Source organism: Volvox carteri, assembly GCF_000143455.1.
Source record: "Volvox carteri f. nagariensis unplaced genomic scaffold VOLCAscaffold_29, whole genome shotgun sequence".
Taxonomy (NCBI): Eukaryota; Viridiplantae; Chlorophyta; class Chlorophyceae; order Chlamydomonadales; family Volvocaceae; genus Volvox; species Volvox carteri.
The window spans coordinates 290,328-313,392 of record NW_003307572.1 but is presented as its reverse complement, the minus strand read 5'-3'; the positions used below and the strand labels follow the sequence as shown (position 1 = coordinate 313,392).

General features: G+C 59.6%; 4 protein-coding genes across 4 annotated transcripts in view; 2 read left to right on the top strand and 2 right to left on the bottom strand.

The window, feature by feature from the left end:
* The window catches only part of VOLCADRAFT_92991 (uncharacterized protein), a gene marked incomplete at both ends in the record, with an annotated part of 17,579 nt that extends 13,584 nt beyond the window's left edge, over positions 1 to 3,995 (top strand). Inside the window, 4 exons of the mRNA XM_002952366.1 lie at positions 211 to 528; positions 902 to 943; positions 1,187 to 1,252; positions 3,981 to 3,995. Of these exons, the coding sequence (XP_002952412.1) occupies positions 211 to 528; positions 902 to 943; positions 1,187 to 1,252; positions 3,981 to 3,995 (441 nt within the window). The remainder of the gene's footprint in view (positions 1 to 210; positions 529 to 901; positions 944 to 1,186; positions 1,253 to 3,980) is intronic.
* A 1,982-nt stretch (positions 3,996 to 5,977) lies between these two features.
* Positions 5,978 to 14,723, bottom strand: VOLCADRAFT_92990 (uncharacterized protein; the record flags this gene model as incomplete). The annotated part of the gene is made up of 17 exons (XM_002952290.1): positions 5,978 to 6,007; positions 6,132 to 6,299; positions 6,438 to 6,506; positions 7,037 to 7,099; positions 7,372 to 7,515; positions 8,011 to 8,157; positions 8,662 to 8,769; positions 9,172 to 9,261; positions 9,835 to 9,939; positions 10,418 to 10,531; positions 11,262 to 11,344; positions 11,747 to 11,840; positions 12,072 to 12,317; positions 12,696 to 12,701; positions 13,141 to 13,333; positions 13,669 to 14,408; positions 14,454 to 14,723. 17 exons carry the CDS (start codon positions 14,721 to 14,723, stop codon positions 5,978 to 5,980), a joined length of 2,670 nt encoding a protein of 889 aa, XP_002952336.1.
* Positions 14,724 to 15,199: 476 nt separating this feature from the next.
* On the top strand, positions 15,200 to 20,929 carry VOLCADRAFT_121068 (uncharacterized protein; the record flags this gene model as incomplete). The annotated part of the gene is made up of 9 exons (XM_002952365.1): positions 15,200 to 15,325; positions 15,416 to 15,562; positions 16,100 to 16,162; positions 16,662 to 16,784; positions 17,253 to 17,306; positions 17,696 to 17,785; positions 18,586 to 18,717; positions 19,265 to 19,402; positions 19,652 to 20,929. The coding sequence occupies 9 exons, from the start codon at positions 15,200 to 15,202 to the stop codon at positions 19,787 to 19,789; spliced, it is 1,011 nt and encodes a 336-aa protein (XP_002952411.1). The 3' UTR covers positions 19,790 to 20,929.
* Positions 20,930 to 22,078: 1,149 nt separating this feature from the next.
* Positions 22,079 to 23,065, bottom strand: VOLCADRAFT_92988 (uncharacterized protein; the record flags this gene model as incomplete). Its single annotated transcript, XM_002952289.1, has 1 exon — positions 22,079 to 23,065. The coding sequence occupies one exon, from the start codon at positions 23,063 to 23,065 to the stop codon at positions 22,079 to 22,081; it is 987 nt and encodes a 328-aa protein (XP_002952335.1).

Here is a 23,065-nt window from a genome sequence, read left to right as displayed (position 1 = left end):
AGGAGGGACGGAGGGAGAGGAGAGAAAGGAGGGAGAGGAGGGAGGGAGGGAGGGAGGAGGGGAGGGCGGGAGAGGAGGGGAGATTCATGTGTGACAGCGACGATATGATTCGATGACCGTCTTTCCCGGCGTCCCCGCCTTCCCCCCTCCACCCCGCCGCCACTTGTTCCCCTCCCCGCCATTCGTAACCCTCTGTCCGGTTCGGATCAGTCCCTGGTGGATCCCGCATCAGGGGCCTTCCGCTCGATCACCAATGCACTGGCGGCCGCACTGCTGGCGCACATAACACTGGGCACACCAACCCCACCAACGACACAACAGACCCAGGGATCTGTCGCGGGCGCGAGTGGAGGCGGATTCGGAGGCGGTCCCGCCGCCGCGGTTGCAGCGATGCTTCTGGGCCGTGTGGGCGCCTCCCATCTGGCGGCTGATGTGGCGGCTCTAGGGGCCCAGCTGCTGGCGTTGTGTGCCGTAAATGAGGCCGTACATGGCGAGCTGTACGAGGAGATGTACGGGCAAATCATGCAGGTAAGGGGACTGCGATTCCGGCGAAAATGGTGAGAGGGTTTTTGTGAAGGGCGGGGTCCATAATTTTCTTGCATGAGGCTATTGAGGCTGCGCTGGGGGTGGGGGGTCGGGGGCTGGCTCCGCTGGGGGGGGTTGAGGGTGAGGGTGAGGGTGAGGGTGGGAATCCTGCACCCCCCTGGTGGCAAATCGCACGACGGAACTATTATCATTAAGCTTGTTACCTAGGAGCTCAGTTAGCAGGCTCTCCGAGTTGGCGGGGTTGGTGACTCACCTGGATTGTTCAGTGTGTTCAAATGCGGAGTTTTTTTGTAACAAAAAAACTCCGCTTCAACACACACACACACACACACACGTACACCTACATACACGACAGGGCGGCCGCAACGGGGTGCACCTTCATTTTTGCCTGCAGGCGGTGCGGGTTGTGTGTCTGTGTGTGTGGAGGGGGGGCCCCGATGTCGCACCCTCGCGACGTCTTCCCGGCGCCTCTGCTAGGGCTCGAAGCTACTTGCATATCGACAGCATTACCACTGGTGTGTGTACGTATGTATGTACCTGTGTGTGTGTGTGCCTCTGTGTGTGCACCACTGAATGTGTCGATTATGTCGAATCACTACGTCTCTCTGAATCTCCGTGTGTGCTTTCGCCATCGCATCAGGACGAGGAGGAGGCGACTGCTGCCGAGCACCCCCCCCCCCACCACCAGCACCAGCACCAGGAGTCGGTGAGGGCCCGCCAGACGCCGTCGTCACCACCGGGGCCGCCACCACCAGCAGCAGTAGCAGCAGCAGCAGCAGCAGCAGGGGCAACACCGGGGCCGGGGCCGGCGGCACCTCGTCGAGCACCTCCCCCTCCCCGGGGGGCTTATGACGACGACAGCGAGGAGGAGGAGGAGGAGGAGGAGCAGAGACTGGAGGAGGGAGATGAGATTTGAATGTCATCTGCTACTAGATAAAGTGAGTTTTGTTTCCCTAAGTTGTACTTCAAGGCGCCGAGCTCCCTCTCCGCCACCCGATCGGGATCCCGTGGTGGTGGTGAGGAGGCGACGGCGACGGCGACGATGATGCTGGGTAGCGGGAGACACCCCACCGGCCATATCCCGGCTGTGAAGAGCGGGCAAGGTTTGTGCTACCGCAAGGCGCGACGTGGTGTTGAATGTACAGCGGAAAATGTACAGGAGTGTTTATCTAGCCGAGGTTGGCTGTGTGCATGTATGTATGTATGTATCTCTCCCTCTCTTTCTTTCACTTGCCGTACTAAGGCAAGGAGATAGTCTTGTCATTGTATAATTACGGTGGCTGCTGTCGAGCACCCTGGCAACACAGGCGCAGGGGGCTGCAGAGGGCGGTTCTGTAACTTCGTACAAGATTGCTTTTTTTTAAATCGCCCGATACCATTTCGTACTTTACTGGTCACTCCAAAGTTTTGTACCGCTGTGGGTTAAAACCTCCGATACGGCATGCTCAGTTTTCTGGGGCAGCCGTACGATCGTGTGTCTGCATCTGCAGGGTTGAGGTGCTCTGTGGCAAAAGCAGCACTGGGTCCCCCGGGTGATTGGGCGCAGAAGGTCTGTAGGCTGTGTAGCTGAGAACATCACTTTCCCACGTCGTGCTCGTGTTTCGGTTTTAGCCGCTATGTTTGTGCCATAACGGTGTGCCGTAACAGCATCCAAAGCACGAAAATCTTATAGCGGTGAAGTTGCATGTAGCTTTGCATAGTAAGCCAAAGCCAAAATCAGCGGGGAGGTGAAGATAAACTGTAAGAACAGAGATCTCTTATGTGTATTTCATACTCTGGCGGGCTGTACGGCGGTACCTCGTGTAGTTTTTTTCGCGTACGTCTCACCCGGCGCATCCCTCTCTCCCTTTATCTCTTTTTCTCTCGCTCTCTCTGTAGGTAGGTAGGTAGGTCGGTGGGAGGGTGGGTAGGCAGGAGTCTTTGCAACCTCTATCGTCAGTAGCATCATGTCTCCTGGACAGGGGGGGGAGCCGGGGGGCGGGGTCAGGCGGCAGGACAGCCTCTCGAAGCATGTTTGAAAACAGCCCCTCCCAACCTCCCCCACCGTGCATTGTTCATCGCTTAGGTGCCGTCAATTGGATTAATCGCCCGCCCAAATGTGTTTGGTTGGAGTGGCCCGGCGGGATTCACGGTTGTCCTGATAATCCCATACAGACAGACAGACATATAGGGGCTGGAGCCCCGTTGCCGAACTGAACTGGATTGGTCCGCTGCGGTTGGTGCGGCGGTCAATGTGCTTATGCGTTTTTCGCTTGTCCGTACTCCCGTACATTCACATTCCGGTCACCTCCTGGCGTCCCGTCCACCGCCGCCGCCGCCGCCGCGGCAGCAACTGCAGCAGCAGCAGCGGTGGCGATGATACCCCTTGGCCATCCGACCCTTTCCTTCCCCGTCTCTTATTGCCCTTGTCCTCCCCCTTCCGGGGTTCTGCCCCTAACCCACGACGGGAGTTGGACCCCATAACTAGCATCCGGACATCAGCGGCAAAATATTAAGTTGGATTCGCCCTTTGACTTCTCTGAGCCCAATGTATCGGTCCCCGCGAAATCTCCACCTCCTCCGCCGAGTGCCTTCGTCCGCTGCATTTTAAGTGTGCCCCCATTAACAGGGCCCTCCTGGATTTCTTTTCTTGCGATATATTACCCAACACCTAGCTGATTGGCATCCAGCGTATATACAAAAAGGATGAATATGCAGTAATAGGGACATTTGCATATTCGGCAGAAACACACTGCGAAACAGTGGCTCCGAGACACAACGACGTACTAATAAGGCGCTGGCTCCTAGTTTAGGGCGCGAGAGCCGAATACAGGAGGCGTGTCGGCTTCCTATGCACCGCACCGTAGGAAAGCGCCAAGGTAACAGATACAGCAACAAGGGGAACGGAGTCCAGCACAGCATCTAAGCTCGGCGGAGGACAGCCCGCTCTGCCTTCAACGGCCTCCCTCAATCCTCCTGCACACACGGGTCCGTCTTTACACTTCACAACACGGGGTGGTCGGGAGGGAAAGGAAACGCCCGGGTGCACGGGCCAAGCGCACGGGCCGCTGCGCCCCACAGCGGAAACAGTTCAGGAGTGCACAACAGCCTCCGTCCACACACCCTCACATACCCGTCCCTCAGTACACCCTGCTGCTGGACCCCGCCATGCTGTAGTAATAGCCCATGATAGCGGCCGCTCATTTCAACTATAGCAACGGCAGCAGCAGTAGCAGCAGCAGTAGCAGCAGCAATAGCAGCAGTAGCAGCACCCATCTCACGCAGTGTGTGCGTCAATTACCGTCTGGCGCTTCAAGATGTCGCTGCATGTCTGAGTGCGCGATGAGATGGCACCAAGGGCGAGGCCTATAAACGTGTACACGTTTTCCCCCTCCCCCCGCTACACAAATACACCACCCCGACGGCCCTCTCTTACTCTGATGCCCCCTCCCCAGCGCCCTGATAACTGATAACTGCCAGCAACCGCCTGCCCACCCTGGAGCTCGGTCACGGCCACCAAACAGTAACTACTACAGCAGTATTGCAATGCTACATGACTTGTGATGGAGACCAGCACTCGTGCGCAAATCACCGTTGGCGGCACATACCGGTGCCCATAGAGATGTGTAACCGCAGGTGTGAGGACCCACCATCATACAGAGCGACCCGCCTTCAAAGTTGGTCGACCTTCTGCTGCCCCCTTCTGCTGCACCTCACGGGGCCTCGGCACCGCCCGCTCCGCCAAACAACGGCCAACCGCGGGACTGAGGGATGAGGCAGATTGTCTTGCAGCCGCTGTGATGGGACAAACGCTAAAACCACCTTGTTGGTCTTGAGAGCATTACAGCGGCAGCGCTGCATTTGGCGCCGGGGGTGATGAATGCAGATGCAGCAGCAGCAGCGGAGGGGGAGGAGGAGAAGAAGCCCTGTGCTAAGGCAGGCGCATGCTCGTCGCCTCAGGGACTGGCAGGGGGCTACAGTGACAATGCCGGGTTCGCACATTCTGCACGCTGTTCCAATCAGACATCAATTCAATCGGCACACCCAAAGGGGGGTCGCACCCCGGTCGCAACCCCTTCCCTGCTCTCGCTGCGCTGTACGGCACGCGTGGTGGGCATTATAGCGCGTCATCATCACCTTTGATGCCATTCCCTCCATTTCACCCTCCCCATCGTGATCTAGCACTGCCACCATGATGCGCCGACGAGACGATGATGCCGTGTAGACATGGAAAGCGGCATCAGGAAGCCCAAGCTTCTGAACTACCCCCACCCCCCCCACCCCCCCACCGCCATCGGATTGGGTTCTCTGTTGTTCTGGTTAGTCAACTGCTGCTACGAGACGTCATGCGGCCGTACAGAGCATGAAAGCGTATACGACAGAAAGAAGGACCGCGCGACCATCAGTTACCGCGCCTCATGCTTCCCAGCGCACACGCACCTCGTCTCCTCTCCCTCGACACAATTCTGTGCTGCCCCCCTTTCTTCCGTGCGCTAATACCCCCTTCTCTCTGCTGCACCCCCCCTGATGCCGCCCTTCAACCGCCCAACATTCACTGCGCGCGAGGGCAAGCGAGGGCCTACCTCCCTACCACAACATCGGCCATCTACCCCCCTAACCCGGGTCGGGAAAGCTCACTACTCCAACCACACCACCACTCTCCCTCTATCTCCGTACGCTCGAGTCACGCCACATTGAACCAGATGGATATGGCACCGCAAAGCCCTGATACCCCACCCGCGCCCGTTCCTCCAATCCTGCCGTCGGCCAATATTGCATCGTTGCGGTTGCCCCATTGCGGCCGCACACCTTCCGCAGCCCCATCTCCTCCAGGCCCCTTCCTCCGGTAATAACCCGGTACCCGTTCACCTTCATGAGGCGGCGGGAATGCGCCCCGCCCCGTCCCCGCCCCGTCCCCGCTGTTCCCCTGCCGCTACCGCCGCCGGCCCTCCTGCTGCTGTCAGGCCCAGAGGCCGCCCCCACACACTTTGCGCCGCCAAGGACACCCAACCTGGACAAAAAGATTCATTCCGGATTGACGTGATGTATCCGCAACAGAGGAAAGTGGCAGGGGGAAAGAGGAGATACGGCGCATGGGCGGCCTCGGGTCGTTACACTGCAGCTCTTGACGCGATAGACGACACCCGCACCCACACCATTACATCGCCGGCGGCCCCAACCCCAGGAGCGCCAGGAGCTGCCAGTCCCCGCAGTCATCCGCTTCGGGGCTCTGTCGCCGCGCTGTCGCCGTTGCAGTAGTGCGGCGGCGCACTACTCTCTTCCCCCCTCCCTTTTTCCAATGGGTCTCAGCCGCCCAGACCGCCCCAGAGACCGCCCCAGACCGGCCCATATCGGTGTAAAAACGAATGCTGATGGTCAATAGTGCCGCAGAGCTGTCCACCGCCGCCGCCGCCGCCTCTGCTGATGGGCTCCCCCTCTGGCGGCCAGGCCACTACGTGAAGAAGAATGTCTTAATGTCCCCCTGCATGACCGGGGAGGACGAAGGCGCGGAGAGGGGAACCCAGATGGAGCTGGTGATGAAGGCGTCTGTGTGTGTGTGTGTTTCTCCGCACAGACACCCCCGCCCCGCCCCGCCCACACCTCACCTTGGCAAACACGATCCCGCACCCCGGACACTTGCGGTTGCGGGCGGTGAGGGTCCGGTCTATACACACATCGCAGAAGACGTGACAGCACTTCGTGATGATGCGGTTCTTTTGGCGCTCGTGACACACATTGCAATTGAGCAACTGCCGCATGGCGTCAGCCTCCTCCTACCCGGGATCGAGGGGGGGAAGAGGGGGGAGGATGAGGTTAGGTCCCGGGGTGTTGGGTGGGTGGGTAGGGTGGGGGGAAATGTGTGGACTCGGATGGTGCCTAGGAAGAGGTAGGGCACTGACTCTCGCGCGCACCTGCAGCTCCCTGGCCGCCCCCGCCGGGCTCTGCAGCTTCTTCAGTTTCTCCACCTTGGTCTGTAGCGCCTGAAGGGGGAGGAGGGAACGAGGGGAGGAGGGGACAGGGGGGATAATTGGGGAAGGGGGAGGAGAGGAGGAGGGGAGGAGAGGAGGAGGGGAGGAGAGGAGGAGGAGGGGAGGAGGAGGGGAGGAGGAGGGGAGGAGGAGGGGAGGAGGAGGGTCAGGAGGAGGGGAGGAGGAGGGGAGGAGGAGGGGAGGAGGAGGGGAGGAGGAGGGAGACTGTGGCGACACTACGGATGAGTTGCCCGGTGTCCATGCATGAGCTGCCGACACGACGGCAGCGGCTGCTGCTGCATACCCGGCCGCACTTCACCGCTACCTTCCGATTTTGACCCCTACCGGTTTCAAATAAGAGACACCCAGCAGCTCCCAAACCTGCCACGGTGCCCCTCCCCCGACCCTCTTCCTCAGGCGGGACTGAGGTTAGTTGACAGTTGAGGTCGGGGTTGGGGTGGTTTGAGGATCCCCCGTCCGCGTCACGGATCTCCAAGACCCGGGCGACGCCCACCCAGCCACTGCCCAACCCACCCACCCACCTTGACCTCCTCCTCCACTCGCTGCCGTTTGCTCTTCTCCTTCACATGCTTCTGATCGGCCTCCTGCGCGAGGGGGAAGGGGTTGTGAGCCATGTATGGATGGCCGTGATGCCGATGGCACCACGACACAGTGACGGAGGACCGCACAACGAACAAGAACGGCCCCTTCCCCCCTTAGAAGAAGTACCTCTGAACTCAACTAAGGCCAAATCAACAATCAACCAATCAACCAAACCCCCCCAGCCAAGCAGAGCCCCCCCAGCCCCGCAGCCCACATCGGCATCACCGCCATCCCCTCCTACCCCCACCCCCGCCTCCCCCCACCCCATTCTCACCTCCAACGCCAGCCTCTTGAGGTCCAGTTGCCTGCCGGCGGCCTCCAGCTGCTGCTGCAGCGCCGCCATCGCATCGGACCTGGCCCGCACCTCGAGCCCCGCACTCTCCAGGCGACTGGCGTGCACACGGAGCTGCTCCTTCACCTGTCGGAGCTCAGGGGGAGTGGGGGGAGGGGGGGAATGGGATTCTTTAATGGTGGTGATGGTGACGGTGGTACAGAAGCCAAAAGGAAACTGCTGCTATGGGCGGTCCAGAGCACCAGCTGCCGCCCGGGAGTCCCGGGGGGCGTCCAGGAGGAGAAGGCGGCTCTAGGGAGGGCAGACAAAATGGGGGGAGGGGGCCCCCGACCGCCGGGGGACTGTCAAGTTACGGGATAATTATTATATGTTGTTCTTATTTTATCTACTATCTTTACTAGTAATAATATATGTATATTTAGATACCAACTATAGATGATTATTAATTATTTATATGTAGTTTTTATATTCTGACATAGGGCCCAAAGGTGAATTTATTATTTATTTTAAGGGCACTCATATATAAGACAATACCAACAGCGCCCTGGAGGGGAAGGAGCGGGTGGGGGGGAAAGCAGCCAGGGGGGGACCTTACCTCCGCTTAGCCCCCCGAGCACCTACCGATGCCAGCTCCGAAGCCAAGCGCGTCATGTCCCGCTCCAGGGCCTCCCGTACGGCACCCAGCTCTGAAACCTCCCGCTGAAGCCGCTCCGCCTCCCCCCGGGAAGCCTCCGCCGCCTCCGTCAGCACGGGAACCTGCTGGGATAGCTGCAAAAAACAATGTACGACACCGGGCGAGTTGCGGTGGCTGTCTTCTGATGACCCAACCGAGCAAATCGTCCTCTAAAAGTATAAGGAACCCGCACCATATACATACATGTATACATACATACATATACTAGGGTTTGGCACTACTGGTAAGGCGCGACCATTGCCCCCTGGAGATCCCGGGATCGATACCCATTAGGGTCAAAAGTCCTTCCGATGGTGGAAGGCATTGCGCCCCTAGTTGATGGACGGTGGTGACCTGGGATTAAGTTAACCTGCGAGCCGACCAGGAATGGAGTTGGGCCGCTGTCGACCCGGCAGATTCCGTTGGATGCTGGTGGTGGGTGCGGAACCTGAGCGATCCACTGAGAAGTTGACTAGGGTGACTGGATGAGGGTGCCCCGAAATACCGGGGAAGGCAGGGTTTCGCAGGGTAGCTGCCACGGGCGAAGATACACCCTCCTGTTTCACACATCATACATACGCACAGCACCACCCACATACCTTGAGTCTCTCCGCCACCACCGCATTGTTGGCCTCGTCCCTCTCCGCCAGCGCCGCCACCAGCCGGCCGTTCTGCACCTGCAGTTCCTCGAAAGCGTTCACCGTCACCTGGGTACACATAAAACACATACATACATACATACATCAGCACATGCGCCACCGGCAAGGTCGTACGCCAGGCAGCACCATAACAACGGGTAACAGAACCACGGGGTTAACGCTCGAGTGAAGACACAGGCCCTTGGGGGGCTCACATGGCCGTGTGCCGTACGCGACCTTTCCCACGTGGCCAGATGACATCTTAAGCTCCAAGGCCCCCCCCCCGCGCGCCCGCGACCCCAAGTGCCCCATCGCTCCATCCCGTCCCACTGTTCAGGGCCCAGCAGCGACGCCTTCCCCCACTCCTCACACCTACATACCTACACACACATACTCACACACATACACACACCACACACACACACACAGACACACACACACACGCCACTCGGGCGCCACCTCCTCCCCCACCTCGATTTCCTGCTTATACAGTTCGCACTCGGAGCGGCTGTGGGCCAGCAACGCCTCCACCTCAGCGGCCTGCCGCTGGGCCTTGGAAACCTGGTGACCGTTGGTAGTTGACGGTTAAAAGTCCAAACACGACACAGTTGGAAGTTGCCCGTGGAGATGTGCGTACGATACCACGGACACACAATAAACTAAAGCTTAGCATGCTCGGACGCCGGGAGGAGGTTTGGAGCGGCGCCGGGGCCGGGGGGAGAGGTAGTTACGTAGGGGCCGTATGGGACTGGCGGACAGGAGGGCGGTGCCAACTACTTGTGCTGCTGCTTGTGTTGTGGCGGTGTTACTACTATATACTTCTCAGTTGACGGGGAGGAGGTGGTGGAGGTGGCGGCGGTGGCGGGGATGGTCCTGTCATATGGTCAGCGCACTGCAGCTACAGGGCGCCTGGGGAGCTGCATGGGCCGGCTCCACCGTAATGGTGCGATCAAAGTCCCTCGGGACTGCCAACCCAGCCTGTGCCGGTGCCTGTCCGGCATGCAGACAGAAAGAACCTGTACCCGTTCCTCCCGCCCTAAATGAGTACACCCCCTCCACTCTCCTCAATCCCCATCTCACGCCTCTCACACCCCCTACCTCTACCCCTACCTCTACCCCTACCTCTACCCCTACCTGCATTCTGAGTTCATCCGCCTCCACGGCCACGAGGTCCAGCTGCCCCCGCACCTCCCGCTCCGAGGCAGCCACCTCCCGAATGGTCGCATGCAGGGAGTGGCCCTGGGGGGGGGTTCAGGAGGGGAAACAGGTCGGGGAGGAGAGGGGACGGGGAAGCCACACAGCAGAGGAGGCCACACAGGACTGCCGCCCGGTGTCCCAAGCAGCACAGCACCGGAAAAGGCGGGACGGGGCCGTCTTGCGGCGGCGAGTGGGGGAGGCGGGGTAAGGAGAGGGTGGAGAACCAGGGCAGGGCCAGTGATCGGAGGAGGGGCATATAGGGGCACAAAGGGGAAAAGACATCTATATGCAAATACACATACACGGGAAGGCAGCTGCCTAGGGAGGGCCATTCCATTGCTCCAGAACCAGCCGGCTCGAGAGCTGAGACTGCTTTCCTTTCGGTCCCCCTCCACCGCCCGAGTTTGGGGTTTTGTAAACGTAACGGCTGGAACGTCTGCCCCATCCTCTACAGCCGGCTCCACTTCTTTCGTGTGGCTCCCCGACCAGCGCCGTAAACCTCCTCCCGCATCCCACGTACCTGCAGCTGCTGTTTGAGCTCCGCCACCTGCGCTCTGAGAGCCGCTTCACTGGCGCGCACCTCCACCACATCGCGGGGGTCGCTGCCGTACGTTGTCAGGACCTCCACGAAAGCCTGTATGTATGTATGTATGTACGTATGTACGTATGTATGCATGCACCCAGGGCTTAGGAGACGACGAGACAAAACAACTCAAGAGGAACAACACGACGTCCCATGCATGATTGGACGGGGGGTGGGAGGGGGGCTTGACAGGATGTGACTCTTGCCGTACCGGACCACAGAGACATGAGTTTACAGAGAGTTGGACAGTCAGCCCAGCTCCCTCAAATCGAGGTAGAGGGACTGTGCAGCAGGACACCCTGCCAAGACCAAGACGACGAGACTTCCCCGTCCTCACCTCCTCACCTCCTCCCTCTCACCCTTTTCCCCCCCCACAAAGCCGACAGCAAAGTCGACTGCGCAACACATCCCCAGTGCCATTGCCTTACCTGCCGCATCCAACTGCCTCTTGGCGTCACTTCCACTTCCATTGCCCCTCCCCTATTCTCTCTTCCCCAGCAACGCACACGCGTGGTAACTGCCCAGCTCTCATGCACCATACCATGATAGCTTTCGGTTCGGTGAATTTATATATGTTTATATTTTCCATTGTGACCAGCTGACTGCGTAGAAAAAACAAATGTCCTACGTTCCCTCTACACATGTCGCGCCCTCCCCCTCCCAGGCCCCCCCCCCCCTCAGCAGCAGCTTCACTTGTTCGTGGTTCGTCTTTCCCCCCCTCCACCTCACCACCACGCCTGATTCCCCTGATTCTGCGTACAACTCTTCCCCCCACCCTCACCCTCAGGTCCGCCACCGCCTCCTTGAGCGCCACCTCCCTCCTCCGGGCTTCCTCCGCCTCACCATCCCGCCGCGCCAGTGCATCTGACCAACAGACAGACAGACAGGGCCCCGGGAGGGGCCAGCAAGCGCAGCAGCCCATTCGGACAACCGCATGTGGGGGCCCCGGGGGCGGGGGGTGAAGAGTTGAGGACCCGGATTGGGGCTCGCCGGGGATCAGGGAGTCTGAGCATCATCTCGTAGCATGCTGCACGGAACAATCATGTAATGTAGTGTTAACGCCCTCCTACCCCAACTGTGGTTCCTTTAATCCTCCCCTCCCTCCCCGCGCCGCACCGCCTGACCCTCACTCAGGCCGCTCGCAATGGAACCCCCCCTGACTCGGCGTCTCCTCTCCTGTTCACAACCCCCCCTCCCTCCTTCCCCCCAAAAGCAACCCACCCTCCCCTCCATGTCCCCCTCCCCCCCAACAAGCCCCCCCCCCACCTCTGAGCCTCTGCAGCTCCATGTCCCTGGCAGCTAGGTTGGATGCGGCCTCCACCACCTCCCGGGCGCTGGCGTCCAGACGCTCGTGAGCCACCTGACCCCAATACGCAGGAGGGAAGAGGAGGCGGGAGGGAACTGTCCCAAGAGAGCGAATACCAAAGAAACGGCTGCCGGGGTCCAAAGCACGCGGGAGGTGCCGGAGGAGTCCAACAAAGCGATCAGGTCACCGTCCGACGATTCCAGAAGTTCAGCCCGGGCATGGGGAAAAGCGGGATATGAAAACAACACACACACACACACAAAAACACACAGACAAAGCCCGCACCCGGCAACCCATGGGGATCACCTTGTCCAGTTTGGCCTGGCTCTGCAACGAGGCTATCTGGCCCTGCAGGCTGGCCACCAGCGCCTGCAGCTCCGAAACCGTCTTGGCATTGCCCCCCCTGGATCTCTCCCTCTGCAGGGTCGCCTCCGCCTCCGCCCGGGCCCTGTCCGCATCCGCCTTCCCGAACTGCAGCTCCCGGTAGGAGCGCTCCAGGGTGGCCAGCTTGGACCGCATGTGGGCCTCGGACTGGGGGAGGGGGGAAAGACGAACCACACGCGATTGAAGCTGCTGCCAGGGCAAGATAGTAGCAAACGTAAAAACTGACCTAACCTCGGGATGACGAAGTGACGTAGATGTTGGAACTCCTATCTACCTAAGCCGCCAGAAATAAAAAGCTGAATAGTATAGCCAATCCGTAAAGTAGTAGGTGTAAAAATAGTAGTGAAGGCGGCGAGTAAAATAGTGCTGACGTAAAAATGGCGTAAAGTTGCTGGCCAGGAGAGAAGGCTGAATTGCTGATACTGAAAGGCTGCCGGTATGCAAGTGCTCCTCCCAACCCCCCAAAAAAAACTAGAACGCGCGACTGACCCGACCGACCCAACTAAACTATTCCGGCTAGCCTACCGACGCCTGGGAAAGAGTTGGAGGGCCGGGACACGGAGGACACGAAGATGCGAAGCTCCTTTCTCCCTCCCTCCACTGCAGCTCAATCCCACACACCACTTCCTTCACCCAGCCATCCACGCATTAAATCGACCGCCTCCCTCCCTCCCTCCCTCCCTCTGCCCTACTCTCCTTACCCTCCTGCAGCCGCATCCTTCTTCCTCAGCCTCTCCTTTTTCCTAGCCTGCCCCCCACGCACACACCAACTTAGCTCTAAGACCCACATGCGGTCCCCCAGCTTCAAGCCTGATCCCCCACCCCACCCCACCCCACCCCACCCCACCGCACATCACAACCACTCAAGAGTCAACCGCCCGTACCCACGTGGACCCCCACCCCCCTGCCATCCCCCACCCATCCTGCCACCCTGAGAACCCCCTTCTCGACCCCTCTTCCCACTGCCCACCGCCGCCAGTGACGCCTTGGCTGCCGCCTCCCGCAGCGCCTCATCCCTCTCCCGAGCCAGGGCCTCCACGTCCCGAGCCCGAGCAGCCAGGGCCTCGTTCAGTTGGGCCAACTGCTGCTGGGCTATGCCGTACAGCCTCGTGGAGGGCACCCAGGCCTCGTCTCCTACTCTTGCCTGAACTTCTTGGAGCTCCCTGGGGACCAGGTGAGGCCCGGGGGTTGGCGGCATACCATTGGGGGGGGGGGCATCATATGCAACATGCGAGGACCGGAGAGGGAAGGGTGCGCCTTGGCGAGTGCAGATGACATTTTCACTGGAATCTGGGGTTGTGGGGTGTGGATGGGTGTGTAATTGAGAGGAGCAGGGCAAATGGGAGTCCCCATGGGGCAGGGAGATAGTCGGGCTATCCGGATAGCTGGACTCCCCACCGAATGTGGGTGGGTGGGTGGGGGGTTGAAGGGGTGTGTGAGTACGCCCCAAACCATGGTACTCCACTGCTCCACGGTACGCCATGGCCACCACGCGCACCTCCGCGTCTTGAGGTGTGCCTCCCTCTCCCTCTCCAAATCTGCCGTACGTTTTGCCAACAGCGCCTGGAGCTCCGCCACCTCGTCAAGCACATCGGAGCCGCCCTCCGTCACACCAGCGGGGGCGGCGGCGCTGCCGCCAGCACCGTTGGCTGCGGCAGCTCCGCTGCCGCTGCCGCCGGCGCTGGGCAGCGCCGCCAGCAGGCTGCCCTGACGGCTAGGGCCGCCACCGTCGCCACCGGTGCCGCCGCCCACCGCTGCACCCCCACCGCCAGCTCCCCCTCCTGCAGCACCGCCACCGCTGTTCTTTAATGTGAAGTATTTTTTCTGGACGTTGCTGAGCTCTTGTTCCGTGTCCGCCAGCTCGTTCTGTAGCTGCCGGATGCGTTCCTCCACTTCTATGCGCCGGTCTTCAGCCAAGCGAAGCTCCTCAGAGGCACACGTGTGTTGGGCACGGACAGCGTCCAGCTCCCGGCGCAGCGTAGTCGTCTCCGAAACCAGCCGAGCGTTTTCGGCCTGCAGCAGCGGCTGCACGGCGGCGGAGGGGGAGCTTGCTTGAGGCACGGTTACGGCTTCACGCAGCCTGGCTGAGAGCTCCTCCTGCCGAGTATGGATGCTGCGAACGGCGTCAAGGACAGCCGCCAGGGCGTCCTTGCAGCCGCGCGCGCGCTCCTGCAGAGCAAGCTCGACATCGGTGAGCTCCGCATCGACGCGCTTCTGGGCGTCCAGTAATGGCTTTGCCTGCGCAGAGTCGGAGACCAGGCGTTGAAGGAAGGGGTCGCGCACTGCCGCCGCACCCGATGGGGTAGCGGGAGGGCGTAGGTCGGCATGGCCCGCCAAGCTGGTGCATAGATGGGAGATGGCCACCGTGAACTGGCTCCATATGCGGTTCACGCACAGTAGCGTTTGTTCATATTCCTGCTCCTTCTGCTCATACGCTGCAACCTTGTCCTCAAGCGCCTTGCTCGTTTTGCGCTTCTCCTCAAGCTGAACGGCAAGCTGCTGGTTCTGATGCGTCAGAACCCTAAGCTTCTGCTCTGTACTTTTAGAATCCATTTATGCGAATCGGGAATAATCCGCAGATGATAAGTAGGGCTTTGCGGGAAGACTCCTTCGATATCCCGTCGCAGCCGCCCCGCTTTGCCGCTTAACGGCTTGAATTAAATGCCAGTCATTGTGCTTGGCATAGCGCATCAAAAGCATAGTTTGTATTTTTGGAAAGCTGTTTGCTAGGTGACTGCAATGCGTACTGTCTACGGCGATTCATTCAAACATGGCCCCTTGCCTTTTTCGCATGAAGCTAGCAACAAACTTTAGCTTCGCATTATTATACTAAAGATAGGCGAAACAGGCTGCGTGAAGCTGGAGTCCGGTGCTAAAGGGTCCTAGGGGCAGCCGCCTCCAGCAAGGCCAACATGGAGCGAAATGAGGGCCCGCTTCAGCACCTGCAAAGATCGCTTGATCACGTGGGCAGAGGATTAGCTTCGCAATGGCAGCAGCTCCCGGCGCAGGTCGAGCGGACTTTCGTACCGATGCGTCAAGGCGTTTCTCGGTGGTGGGAGCAGACGCCCATTGCACAGATCATCCGTAACGTACAGGAGGCTGCAGCAGCTCCACCGCGCGTACGGGATCAGGGGCCCTGGGCTCCGCTACTCGCGGTGAGGGCCGATCACTCACCGACAGCGGGTTATGCACATGACACGATACAAGAAGTGAGCTAACGTCTGAACGACGTTTGGATATCGCAGTCGATTACGATGGGCTCAGCAGCACACAGGCCGCAGCCGGTCATGGACCTGGCGATGGCAAAGGAGGAAGTCAAAGCCCGCCTGGCACCTGTGCCTGTCTACACGGTTGCCAACCCAAAGAACGAATTTGTACTGGTCGCGGGCGAGGTGGGCGTGGTGGATTGGGGATTGCAGCGGGGTGGCGAGGGGGGAGGAGACAGCGCTGTACAGGGTAGGATCCTCTTAAACATTCCACAAGTGCACGGGTAAAATCTGCACCAACCTCACATCCATGAGGCATCAACTCGCTGCTGTGTACGCTGCTTAACAAGGAAAACTTCTGCGGTTTGACGGATGGGCGCGTGGTGGTGCTGCGTCGCCACTTATGCGAGTTAGCAGTATTGAGGGATCTTCCGATACTCCTAATTTATTTCCTTAAGATACGCATATTCATGTTCGCGCGTACAAGCTAAGACGCACAGCCTCACTCCGCGCTTTGATGCTGCCCACCGCTTTCCACCACCCATATCCCGCTTTGGGTGATGGCCCAGGGCCCCCTGCCACCTCACCATGGCCCCAATCAGAGGTCATACTTTCCTAGCCCCGACTCTCCCTACCCATGGATGACCCTGGAAGTCGGCATACGATTCATTTCTTTCTGCACATCTTCACGGGGAACCCCCCACCATACACTTCCCATTGTAGAACCACACCCAGCTGGGTTTCTTCTTCTTTCGGAAAGAGGACGCGGAGGCGCTCATAGAGAAGGTGCGGTGCGATGCGACCAGAGGTCAGAGAGCTCAGGGCTACTAACCGCCAACCGCTTGGTTTCCTGGGCATTAGTCTCCCTCTTAAGTCTTCCTGGTACAAACCAGATAAGGGGACGGCATGCCTAGAAATCTTGATCGTATGTTCTCATATGAAGTTAGCTGCGGGAAGGAAGTGGCGCGGATGGCACACCTGTGTGCGTCTGTGACCTTGCACCTGTCCATGCGGATACGGGGCCGGGTCCAGGATAACAAGGCCTTATGGGCAAGTGGCCTGGGTCTGGGCAGGTAGGTCGTGCCAAGCGGAGAAAGCACGGAAGGTGGAGGGGGGCAGGGCGGGATGAGGAAAGCGGGTTCCCGTCCACCGGGACCGACACGCAGGGAACTGTGTGCGGTGGTTGCTGCCGATGTGGGAATCTTCTTCTGTGAGCGCCAAGTCAGCGGGAAGGTTTGCGTGGGTGACTGGCCCGTATGTGTTTTGACACGCATGACAACGGCAGCGCCGGCACATGCAGATTCGCGAGGAGAACCCCCGGCTGGCCCGGGACTCGAAGATCCTGCGGGTAACTATGGACAACGTGTACGAGGTGTTCACCACCCCGCGGGAGCAGACGGGGCTGCAGGTGAGGCGGACAGAGGGTGGAGGGGGTGGAGAGGGAGGGGGGGGACAAGGAATGGGAGCTGTATAAACACGCGGCCAGAGAAAATGTTACCTATGGAATCTCGAGAACCCGGGGGGGGGACCTGTAGAGTCTTCTATCGACGGCGCCTGGTGCGGGGTCTGTGTTTGGGATAGGGCGGAAAGAGGAATTTTCTGATACACGTTTGAATTCTGTGCGTGGCGCGGCGTTGCGTGGCGTGGCGACGACGGACAGCTGGCGGACGTCGCTGTTTGCAGCTACCTTGAGTTCGTTGCAGTGCGTGCCGTGTAGTGTGCCTTTCTTCGCTCATCACGTCGCGAACGCCTTTCCTACGGAAACACACGGATGGCAGCACACTCACGTGTGTGTGTGTGTATGTTTGTCCCCTCCCCACGTCGTCGGTGTATTCCTCCCGGACCTGCTGCTCGGTGGGGACATCATTCTCTTCAGGGTATTCATTTCCGGTTCATGCCGGACATGAAGCAGGTGGCGCATGCGTTGGAGGTGAGAAGGGGGGGAGCTGTGCACATGTGTGGGGCCTTGGGGGAGAGCGGGTAGGGCCCGGCCGGGAAAGATACAACCCGCTGGCTCTGGCGGGTTGGTCGGCCGGGTAGCTGGGGAACTTAGGTTGAGCTGGAGGACAGTTGGGATGGTCAACCGACATTCCTAGGAGGATGCGGTTGGAGGCGGTGGGGCAAGAACCCCCTTAACGGTTTCAGTTTGTGGCGTTCCGTCCTTCCGTGCTGGATCTCCTCCGTTGAACGTGCCGGCCCGGTCCTGCCTGTAGCGCCGTTGGGCCTGTTGTCCCCTGATCCCTACTCCCTACCTGGCGCTGAAGCAATGCCCCCTGTCGCCCCCGCCGCCCATCCCCCTGGTCGCTGCCCCCTTCCCAGCTGTACAAGGCTGCGGGTGTCCCCACTCGTCAGTTCATCGGGGTGCCGGTGTTTCAGGCGGAGGGCCTCACCGTTACCACGAGAGACATGGTAGGCCAGCGGGAAGGGATAAAAGGAAGGAAGAAAGGAGGGCATGAATGTGGTGGGAAGGGGAGCGGTTGTGGGGTTCTTTCTTTGACAAACACGGAGCTGATGAGGCGGAGGACGAGGGGGGGGGAGTAGTGACGATGGCAAGGATGTGGGGAGAGGTATTGGTGTGGGGGATTGGGGGGGTGTTGGCGGGTGTGAGGGGAGTGTGCCAGGGGCCCAGGCGCAGCCCTCGCGGAAAGGGCGTTGGTCGGTCAATCGCTTGAGAGGTGTAGTACTGTTGCAACTGTTTCTCCGTTCGTGAAACACGATACAGCTTCAACATAGCGGCGTTCCCGCCTCGCTCTTTCTTGTTGTGGGGAAAGAAGGCTGTGCCGGAAAAAACAGCAGACTTCAGTAATGCACGGGTGAGGGAGAACGGACCGGTGGCGGGGAAGGGAAGGGAAGGGGAGTTCATCACACACACACACACCTTGGTTCCAATCTTCCAATCCAATCCCAGCTGCGGCTAAAGGAGCTGCAACCGAACAAGCAGAGGGCCTGGGGATGTCCCCACACGTCTCCGAGTCTGAGCCGGGCGCGTAGGCTCCGCTGCACCGGGCTACATACCGATCATACACACGCCACACGCCACATCATCTACACATACCCCGGACCGCGCTTTCCCCTCCCGGAGGTCCGCGGCTATCTGGGTCCCAGTCGGAATGCGATGCTATGCACACTCGCCACCCACCCACCGCTCCCACATACACCGGAGGCCCCTCTCCCTGTGTTCCGTCCTCCCCGCCGTCAACCCTCCGCAGCAATACGTGCCGCTGTTCCTCTGCAAGGAGGATCTGGACATCGCCATTCAGAGCGCCTACATGCAGCGCAACGCCGCGCAGATAAAGCTGTACAAGGACAAGGCCGATAAGTACCAGGCGGACTACGAGCAGGTGAGCTGAGCGGGGAGGGACAGGGGGATTGGAGCAGGAAGGGGGTGTCGGGCGGTGGCGCTCGAAGTCGTGTGGGAGTGTTGATCTGGGAATGGATCTGGGGAAAAGGGAGCTCCTGGGAGCCTTGGGTAAGGAACTGCCTTGGGGGTCATGGCCTGTGCTGGTGGCAGGCGACGTGGCGGGAATTTGTGTGTTTCCTTGGGGGGGGGGCGCGCCTGCCCTGCGGAGACTTCATCCGGCGCTGCGCCCAGTTATCCTCTCCGTCATGTAGCGAGTTAGTGGAGGTAAGAAAAGGTCGAAAGAGAGCGGCAGCGTATTAGGAAGCGGAAAGCTTGGCATGCATCCATTCATGAATGAATGAAAAATCTCCAATCCGTCCGGGGACCTTGGGTTCGCGCTGATGCGCGGATGCACTTCATATGTCTGAGGTCCTCTCCCGTCCTCCTTCCACCTCCTAGGAGCCTAGGCCCCCTCTGTAGCTCGGCAGTCACATGACCACCTTTCGTTTCCCACGGCATCCCCCCAACTTCGGGTTTCTCCGTCTCAGATTGCCTCACAGCTGGAGAGCGCCTCCGGGCGGGAGAGGTCGGGACTGGAGTCTAAGCTGGCCAAGGCACGTGCCAAGCTAGATGCGGCGAGGGAGAAGGTGGAGAGCGTGGAACGGGCGCCGCTGCCCAAGGTGGAGGTACGTGTCGCGTTGTCCACCTCTGGCCTGGGCTTATCGAATGGCTACTCGAAGGTTCGGTAGGTTAGATACTTCATTTGACCTTTCATTCACGCATATTTTATCACGGTCGCTTCAAATCTGTACATCTCCCGACACCTTCCGTTTATGTTAACCTCGTCTCTCTTTCCCCGCACCTCTACGCCCGGGGTTGCGCTCTGCTTTGGGCCCCCGCTCTCGGTCGCCCCCGCCCTCCGTGCGCACCCACAGGTGGGCAGCTTTGAGGAGGTGGTGATGCGCATGACGGCAAGTAGCGGCAACGAGCTGGCGGCGTGGTCGCAAGTTATGTTTGTGGCGCCCGCGCTGCTGCAGGAGGCATCCAAGGGCGGAGCCGCCGCTAAGAAGTGATGATGATGATGGGTTGTTTGTGATGAGGGTGCAAAGTGGGCTACCCTGTTGGTGGTTCCCTGGATGGCTAAGAGGGAGGACCTGATGCCGCCGTGCCGGTCCATGAACACCTCCGGACTCACTGCGGGTTGTGGGGGGCCAATCCTGGAGAAAGATGCGGAGTCTGGCCGGGCAGGCTGGTTGATCAGTCGGCGGAGCGGGCGGGGTTGAGGCACTTCACTCTGGTTGAGATGGTCGGTACCGAGTAGTCCTACTGGAGGCGTGCTGACTGGGGCTGCCTCGTGGCTGTTCCGGCCGGGGGTAGTAGGCTGCGTGACAAGGCAAGGCGTAGCAGAGTAGGAGGTAGGGGCGTGGGTCTAAGGGAGGGGGCTGGGGAGGGCAATAGGGAGAGGTACTGGGTGGATGAGTTCAGAGGGTAGTGGCGTGTAAGGCATGGCGGCTGGGACGGCTGGATTTAGGGCCTGACATGCGTGTTGGTGGTAGTGAGGCTGGAAAAGGTATGGAGATTGTAGGGGAAGGCTGTTTGTAGGCAGCAACTGCTCTCGATGGGCGTGAAGAGTGCCACTGCTTCGGTCAGACGGAGGCGGTCACGACGGGTTGGCGCCACTTTTTTCGCGCGGTGATGTAGCAGAAGCAGTAGTTGGTGCAGTTGCTCAAACCACGACATGACGCGGTTGGTTGCCAACACCAACATCTGTACTTTCGTTCCCGTTCTGGTGTTTCGCTGCCAGGCACGCGCTTCTCTTGGCTTGTGCGGGGTGCTGACTAGCAAGTGTTAAGAATGTGTCCGCTCTGGGCTATCAACTGCAGTACCGTTAGGTGTTGTCTCGACCACTGGCCTAAGTCACTCACGGTAGACTCTGTAGGAAGGGGTCAGTACGGACTATTGAAGCGAACAGGCAGCACGTGAGTCGGAGGGGCGTGCAGCCAGGGACGAATTGCCCTATCGGCCCTTTCGGTTGCGCGATGTGTTGGGATTTTTTTGCGCAAATTTTGGGTCTCTTGTAGGCGAGTCACATGACGACCCTTGCGGCTTGGCGCATGCACAGCTCGGCTGAGAGGTCATCATAGAGCTTTAATGGCTGTCTATCTCTGAACAGTTGCGTGATGCAAATGCGGGAAGCGGCGACGTGAATATAGCCGCCATCGCCGGGTCTTAGGTACGTCTTGAGGCCGGAGCATCCACCTCCGTTGTAGCGCCCTCCTGTTGGTGTACGCGCGGCATAAAGCAGATTTGCCCTCAAATTTGTGGACATCCCATCCCACCCCATCTGGCTCCTTCGATGCGGTGTGCAGGCAAACGACTGCATATAACCACACTGTCGTCGTTCGAACAGGGAACGGGGTTTCATGAGCCTTAACAGCGTTGCACCAGCATGGGCGGCTCAGCTAACCCTATGGGTGCAGGCCTCGCTATATGCCCATCAAAGCAGGATGTTCTCGCAAAGCGCACTTAACTAGGCATCCCCCCCAGTAGCGAAGCACGGCGTGGAAGTAGCAACCCCCAGACATCGCGCGGAAGGCTTATAGCCGGGTCCTAGATCTTGAAAACATTTCACACCAAAACGCCCGTCGGATGGCGTCCGGCCCTTGGAACCGTTGGGAGCGAAGTGGCTGGTAGGATGCCGTACGGATGCCGTACTCCATACGAAGTTAAATAAAGTTAGTCACGAAAGTTAGTCACGATTATAACTACATCCAGATGAGGCGTACCTCCCCTGACTAAATCCGTCAAGCCTCGGCAGAAAGGTGCTAGCGGTACACGTTCAACACTACAAGAACATCAAGCAGCGATGGGAAGAGACCCGAGTCAGTCACGAAATCGGAACCCACGAGCGAAACCAGAGCCGCTCAGTTCGGCTTTCTGCTAACTCCACGCGTCCTCACGAAGACAGATTATGTCTGCTTAATTATGCATATTGCAGAAAAAAAACTGGTCAGCCACCCTATACTACAATTACACTGAAATCTATACACGTTTCGGTGCACAGGCATCTTCTCCACTACTAACACCTCCGTCCCGTAAAGTTCTGTAAGGAAAAAGCGTCCAACGGGTCGGCCGACAAAGTCACAAAAACCGCGCTCGTTGTTACGGGTAAGAATACCCCAAAACGGTCACATCGCCTGCGCACTAGTACTACCCTCTCACCTCTCACATACGAATAAATAGGTTCCTAAGTGAACAAGGATACAAGACTGGCCCCTTAGGATGGGGAAACCGAGCCCCTCTCGTTGAGGATAATCGGGAAGAAAAGAATCGACACCGCTACTAGTCCAAACCAGGCTCCTCTAGTCGTGAGTTGGGAGCATTGTATACCCAAGCTGCAGAAGGCAAAGTCCATGTGCCTCGCCTCCCTCATTCGCCGGCCGGGAGATCGGTACCTGCTGGCTTGCATTGGACCGACGGGCCAACCGAACACGCCACCTTCCCAGCAGCTTTGGCCGCGGCGATCCCACCAATTCTGGACCTTTAGGAGGGTCTTCCACGAAGCTCTCCGATAGTGACAACGTCGAAAGCTTCCGCTTGGGTGTCTCATTCAAGCCCCGCCCTCGGAGGCGGCTATCGTGCGCCACAGCCGTCTTGTTTGCTCGCGCAGTGCCCTCCGCGCTGCTGGCGGAGTCGACGGTTATTTTCACGCGTGTACCAAGTTCCCCGGCATCAGCGTTGGCTCCGGTGCCCCGTGATGCCGCTCCACGACAGGGCGAAAGGGAACTAGCCGCACGAGCACTAAGCGCGCGCGGACAATCGTCACAGCCTCCTCCGGCAGCGCGGGTAGCGGCGTGCATGCCCTTGCGGCGGCGACGCTCCTCGCAAACGGCTTGCATTTGCGCGTGGACCTCCAGCAATGCAGCTTCCAGCCGCTGGGAGGTGAGCTGAATCGTAGCCGCACCCGAGACCTCGTCGTTATCTGGGTCGCGCTCAACGGCACCCGTGTCACCCGCCAGCAAGAGCCGTGTTACGTGGGCAAGTCGGTCAGGGTCCACAAACGCGGGCTGCAGGTGGGAGCCCACCTCGAGGTATTCCCAAAGCTCGCGCAGCTTCTCCATGAGCCCCTCCTCCTCGGCTTCTAAGTTGGCGCGAAGGGCATTTAATTGGCCGATTGACATGGCCGAAAGAGGCTGCGTTGTCATGACGAATATTGCAGGTGGTGCCGAGCACCGTCGCGGGTACGCTGCACGGTTGCGGCAACGGAAGGCGATGCGGCTGCCGCAAGCCCGCACAACGTTGACGACTCCCTTGGCGGCCCCGAGGGCCCGGCGGGCCTTCGCCTTCAT